General features: G+C 41.3%; 1 protein-coding gene across 6 annotated transcripts in view; it reads right to left on the bottom strand.

The window, feature by feature from the left end:
* Positions 1-2186: 2186 nt before the first annotated feature.
* ZMYND11 (zinc finger MYND-type containing 11) overlaps positions 2187-6000 on the bottom strand; it is a 93988-nt gene continuing 90174 nt past the window's right edge. For all 6 annotated transcript variants that reach the window (XM_049776235.1, XM_049776234.1, XM_049776236.1 and 3 more), the window contains one exon: positions 2187-4415. In XM_049776235.1, the coding sequence (XP_049632192.1) occupies positions 4293-4415 (123 nt within the window). In that variant the 3' untranslated portion in view covers positions 2187-4292. The remainder of the gene's footprint in view (positions 4416-6000) is intronic.

Genomic DNA, 6000 nt, shown 5'->3' with positions numbered 1-6000 from the left:
CAAAAAAAAAAAAAAAAAAAAAAAAAAAAAAGTGATCTTGGGGCAGGAGAGATAGCATGGAGGTAAGGCGTTTGCCTTTCATGCAGGTCATCGGTTCGAATCCCGGCGTCCCATATGGTCCCCCGTGCCTGCCAGGAGCAATTTCTGAGGTGGAGCCAGGAATAACCCCTGAGCAGTGCTGAGTGTGACCCAAAACACACACACACACACACACACACACACACACACACACACACACACACACACACACACACAAAGTGATCTTAGCTCACAAAATGCTCGGACATGACTATGAGAAGTGACAATTGCCATTTCTAGTCTCCCAAGACCAAGAGTCAGACTTCATTTCTAACAAGACTCTGGGGTGGCTGACCTTAAGACTGGTCTGAAGTCACAGCACTCCACTGTACTTCCTGGGAATCATCATGCCTTTGCTTCCCCCACATCAGCAATTTTATATCTGAGGAACCAGATCCTTCTGGTAGAGAGCCTACAGATAGTTTAAGACACAAATTTCATGCAACATATTCTAAGCATGTATGTGTTTGTAGATCTCTTGAAGGAAGGGCTGCCATTGTGAATATGCAGGTCTAGGAAAGGGCATCTCCATAGCAACGCATAAGCTGGTGCCAGCAATGTCTCTGGGTGATCTTAATGTCTACAGCCACCAAATTCACACCAAAGGGAAACAGCAATCTTCAATGTGGGATAGTCTACACAGAATGCAAATCTGACCTGGAAATATGCAAAACTGCAGTGGAGTTGCACCATTAGAGCTTCTGAAAATTTGTATTCATGACCCTATTTCATTTAAGAAATGCACCAGCTGCTGGGTGTGGCCCATAAACAAAAAAAACAAAACAAAAAAGGCACCAGAAACCAAATACTGCCAGAAACACCTAAAACTTAGTTCACGATTGACTTACAAGTTAATTTTTTTTTGTTTTCGTTTTTGGGTCACACCCAGTGATGCTCAGGAGTTACTCCTGGCTCTGGGTTCACAAGTCGCTCCTGGAAGGCTTGGGGAACCATATGGAATGCCGGAATTTGAACCGGGGTCCATCCTCTGTTAGCCACAAGCAAGGCGAATGCCTTGCCGCTGTGCTATTGCTCCAGCCCCACAAGTTAATTTTTGGTCATGGAACGGTCAGGAGCCTTTTACTCCCACATTCATGTGAGGTTTGCAATCAGCTTAATGTAAGCAGCTGGGATTTAGATGTATTGGAAAATGATTCCATGGGGCCGAAGCAATAGCCCAGTGGGGAGGGCATTTGCCTTGTATGTAGCCGACCCGGCTTAGATCTTTGGCATCTCATTATGGTCTTCCGAGCACCACAAGGCATGTCCCAACACTATGAGCTGTGGCCCAAAACAAAAAAAAAAAATGACAACCTTTTTTTTTTCGGGCCACACCCATTTGGTGCTCAGGGGTTATTCCTGGCTAAGCGCTCAGAAATTGCCCCTGGCTTGGGGGGACCATATGGGACACCGGGGGATCGAACCATGGTCCTGATCCTTGGCTAGCACTTGCAAGGCAGACACCTTACCTCTAGCGCCACCTCGCTGGCCCTGAAAAATGACAACCTTAGCAAAGTTCAAATGTCTATGAGAAAATTTTCTACGTGTATACAAGCCTACCCTAAGTGTTAAGAAAGCAGGCTTTGGGCTGAAGTGATAGCACAGCGGTAGGGTAGACGGATCCAGGTTCGAATTTCAACATGCCATGTGGTCCCCTGAGCCTGCCAGGAGTAACCCCTGAGCATAGCTGGGTGTGACCCAAAAAAAAAAGAAGAAAAAAAAAAGGCTTTATTGCCACACAGATCTGATATTTTGATAATAACAACAGTAAAAATCAATTCAGCTTAAGTAAATTTAAATGTTACTCAAAATGCAGTAGTTCTAGTCTCTCTCTTTTTTTTTTTGGTTTTTGGGTCACACCCTGCAGTGCTCAGGATTACTCCCAGCTCTATGCCCAGAAATCGCTTCTGTTAGGCTCAAGGGACATATGGGATGCCAGGATTCGAACCACTGACCTTCTGCATGGCATGCAAGGCAAACGCTTCACCTCCATGCTATCTCTTAGGCTCCAGAATGCAGTAATTTTAAATCAAGGCTAACAAACCCCCAACTGATAACCTATGTTATGTGGTCAGCAATGTATTATGGCTGTGTTACGTACAGTGCAATGGATTAAACCAACACTTTATTTAAACCAGCATTTTTTTTAAATACATTTATTTTAACCAATGTTAACACAGTAATGAATCTATATATTGCTAGTCAGAGCAGCTTACAAAATGCCAGAATGCATCATAAAACTGGACAGCCACAATGAATAATTACAATGTGCATAGTGGCTAAGCTCAACACCTCAATATAGCTTTATGATTTGCAGAAAAATTTTTAATAATGATTCCTAAAACAATCAATTGTAATTTTACCTAAAACTTTTACAAAACCAGGCCACAATCTTTTAAAAATTTTTTTAACACAGATTTCACGCTGTAGTAACTTGGAAATGTGCAACCGTGTCAACGGAGACAAAAAAGCCAAAGTAACACGAATCTTACTTTCATGCAGCTATCAGTTAAATAGTACATACTCTGGAATGATTTTACACCAAAAATATTTCCACAATAACTTGCTTTCATAGGGCTGGATCGAAGTTTTAAAACTTAAAACAACTGAAGGTAAGAATTCCCGGTTACAATGTCTTCATCAGACCACAGTTAGATCAGACTGTGCTAACACCAACTGATCATGAAACAAGGAAGGACCCTGGCCCAAGTACCCCTCACTGCACACTTCAGGGGTGGTACTCGCTGTCACCGCCACTTGCAACAGCATCAGGATTGGATGAAGGACCATTTCTCAGAAGATGATTCTGTTTTCCCCTTTAGAGTGACCCTGAAAAACCCGGAGAAAACTTTTTAAAGGCTTTTCTCCTGATATTTCACTTCCACTGTGTGTGACTGCTTTAATAAATATCAGAGGTCTAAATAAATATTTACAAATTATTTCTCTAACCTTAAAATATAATTGATAAATTGGACTTGGTCTAAGATCAGTCTTTAAAAAAAAACAACAAAAATCTGAATTTTTTTAAAAAAAGGGTTAACTCTTCCTGGCTATTTTATATATCTATATTTAAAAAAAACACAAACCAACTATCGATCCATTCCTATTGGTAATGCTTCTTAATCCAGACATTCCGCAAAATACAGACTTTTTACAAATCACGGCATCTTTAATACAAGAAAAATTGACATGCATTATTCTTCATTCTGTGTACAGTGATGGAGTTCTTTTGTAGGCAACGGCCCATTACTACAAACATAACGGCTCCTGTGAAATGTAAGTGCTTTCTTTCCTTTTAGTTTTACCTTACAGTCTAAGAGATGACACCATATAATAGGCAATTAGATGATACTTGGGAGGGAGGGAAGCTCAGAAGAATTTGTATGCCTCATCTATAATTTCAGGTATGGATAAAGGTAGTTTTTGGCTTTTTAAATTTCTTGTTTTTGTTACAAGCACTCATGTTAGGACAAAGATGAAATGTGCAAACTTTAAATTTTAAATATTCATTTTTCTCTAAGATCCAGCTCAGTAAAAGATTACCCCAGTTTCCCTGCAATTTTAAACTACAAGATCAAAGCTAATAATTTGTTATAAAAGTTATATATCGAAAAGAAATAATGAAAAACACAATTGGGAAATATTTAAGAAAAAATATGCAGGACTAGCACCTGCTGTGTCAACCCTGTTCCCTAAATTCAATCATGTACCCACTGGCATAACCAACAGATAATGCCTTTAAACAGTGAAGGAAGCTGAACAAAACCAGCTCAACCAGGTTCAGTTATAAAGTTCACGTCCAGGTAGTATGTTTTCTTTCTGACACAGATCTTGCATATAGATTACTTTGAATGTGTCTCTTTAAACTCACTTGTATTCACCTGCTGTTTTTTTTTTAAAGATCTGTTGTTCAAAGGTTAAAATCTCTGTAAAACCTAAAAACATTTTAAAATTTGCTGAAAATGCAACAAATTCTCAATTAAAATTTATTTAAAATAATACCCTCCACTGATGTTACTTATACCCTCCAAAAAACTCTGGAGGAGCACTAACAAAAGATTTAAACTACTGTGCAAAATTTCTTCACGAAAAGTGTTTAAAGGCTGGTGCAAAATGGGAAGCAAATTCTAAACAATTTTGGCTTCTTGGAAACAAAAACCGCTGTGTCTGGGAAGAGTCCTCATGGAAACGCTCCAGGAAGAACCAGCCTTGGCTCATCTTTTCCGGCGGCAGGTACGCTTGTGTTCAGCGTGCCAGTGCTCCTGCTGACACTTGATGGAACAGTATGATGTGTTCCAGCAACAGTGGTACATGGCCTCCTCCTCACAGTTGTAGCACTGTGGACAAGAAAGCACGCTATTACAAACCTGGGGCCACACACAAAACAGATCACCAAGAGCCTCCATGCACATTTTATGTCCCGAGAATAAAACAAGACACCAACCAATATAATAAGCTACCTGGGAACCCTACCCTTTTCATCTCTATTGAGCCCCTCCTATGGAATTTCTTTTTGCTTTTCCTTCTTTTTTTTTCTTTTTTACAAAGAGAGGATGTTGGGAAGATGGTGGAGAAGCAATCTGACTTAAAGCAGGTAATTTTAGTATTCTGGAATCTATTGAAAACTTGTAGCTTTGAGAAGCATCTTGGATGATACAGTGCTCTCAGACTTTCAAACATTGGGCTCTTTATCCAGTTCTGATAATACAGAAGGCTGGGGCCACTGTGATAACACCTCTTCATCAAGAGGCCACCAGAGCTGTCTTTGGAAGCCAAAACCAAAGACTAGGTAGTTTAAGAAACAACCCAGAAGATACTGTGTTTACACGTGAGGCTGATCCTTGGCACAATTAACAAACTGGGGAAAGGAGAAAATCAGGTTCAGTTATAGAGGGTATATCTCTCACAAGCTACTGCATGCAAATTGTAACTCAGAAGATGTATGTACATGTTGTAGCAAGATCTTAGAGATATTAACTGTCTCTTCTTTACCCCCAAAGATAGGATAAAGAAGTAAACGGGTGGCTGCACAGACAGTACTGTGGTTAAGGTTGTTGCCTTGCATGCAGGCAACCCACAGTGGATTCCTGACACCACATTTGGTGGTGGTCTCCTGAGTACTATAAGGAATGGCCTAAATATCTCCCCCTGCCCCCCCAAAAAAGAAGCAGAACTGAACATAGTCCTATTCTAAGTCCCTCCCCAACTGGGGAGTTTCTATATCTTCTACTTTCCAATAGACTTAAATTTCTAAAAAACAATAAGGCAGAACTGGAAATGTCTCTATTTGTAATATGGTCATGCAATATCTTGAGGGAAAATTAGGAAGAAAGACCGTAATTCGGCCTCTTAGAGTGCCATCTATGGAATGGGCAGGGAAAAAACCGGTAAATCTAGGGCCGGAGCAATAGCACAGCAGGTAGGGTGTTTGCCATGCATGTGGCCAACCCAGGACCAGACCTGGGTTCGATCCTTGGCATACCATATGGTCGCCCCATTCCTGAGTGCTGCTGGTTGTGTCCCTCCTCCCAAACCACCCCCCCCCCCAAATTCAGAAGAGGAAAGGAAAAAAGGGTAACAAACCAATACTAAAACGGCAGGTTACTAGCATGGTGATTAAGATTGTTAAATCAGGGCCCAGAGAGATAGCACAGCGGCGTTTGCCTTGCAAGCACCCGATCCAAGACCAAAGGTGGTTGGTTGGAATCCCCGTGTCCCACATGGTCCCCCGTGCCTGCCAGGAGCTATTTCTGAGCAGACAGCCAGGAGTAACCCCTGAGCACCGCCGGGTGTGGTCCCCCCCCCCCCCAAAAAAAAAAAAAAAAGATTGTTAAATCACTACTCAGGAACCAGACCAGTTGTAATGCTAGAGAACTGAATCAGGGTCAGCTGCAAACAGGATAATCATCTTACCTTTACTTC

This window comes from Suncus etruscus, chromosome 7 (genome assembly GCF_024139225.1).
Source record: "Suncus etruscus isolate mSunEtr1 chromosome 7, mSunEtr1.pri.cur, whole genome shotgun sequence".
Lineage (NCBI taxonomy): Eukaryota > Metazoa > Chordata > Mammalia > Eulipotyphla > Soricidae > Suncus > Suncus etruscus.
Note: the sequence above shows the minus strand (reverse complement) of the source record. Positions and strands in the feature narration are given on the sequence as shown.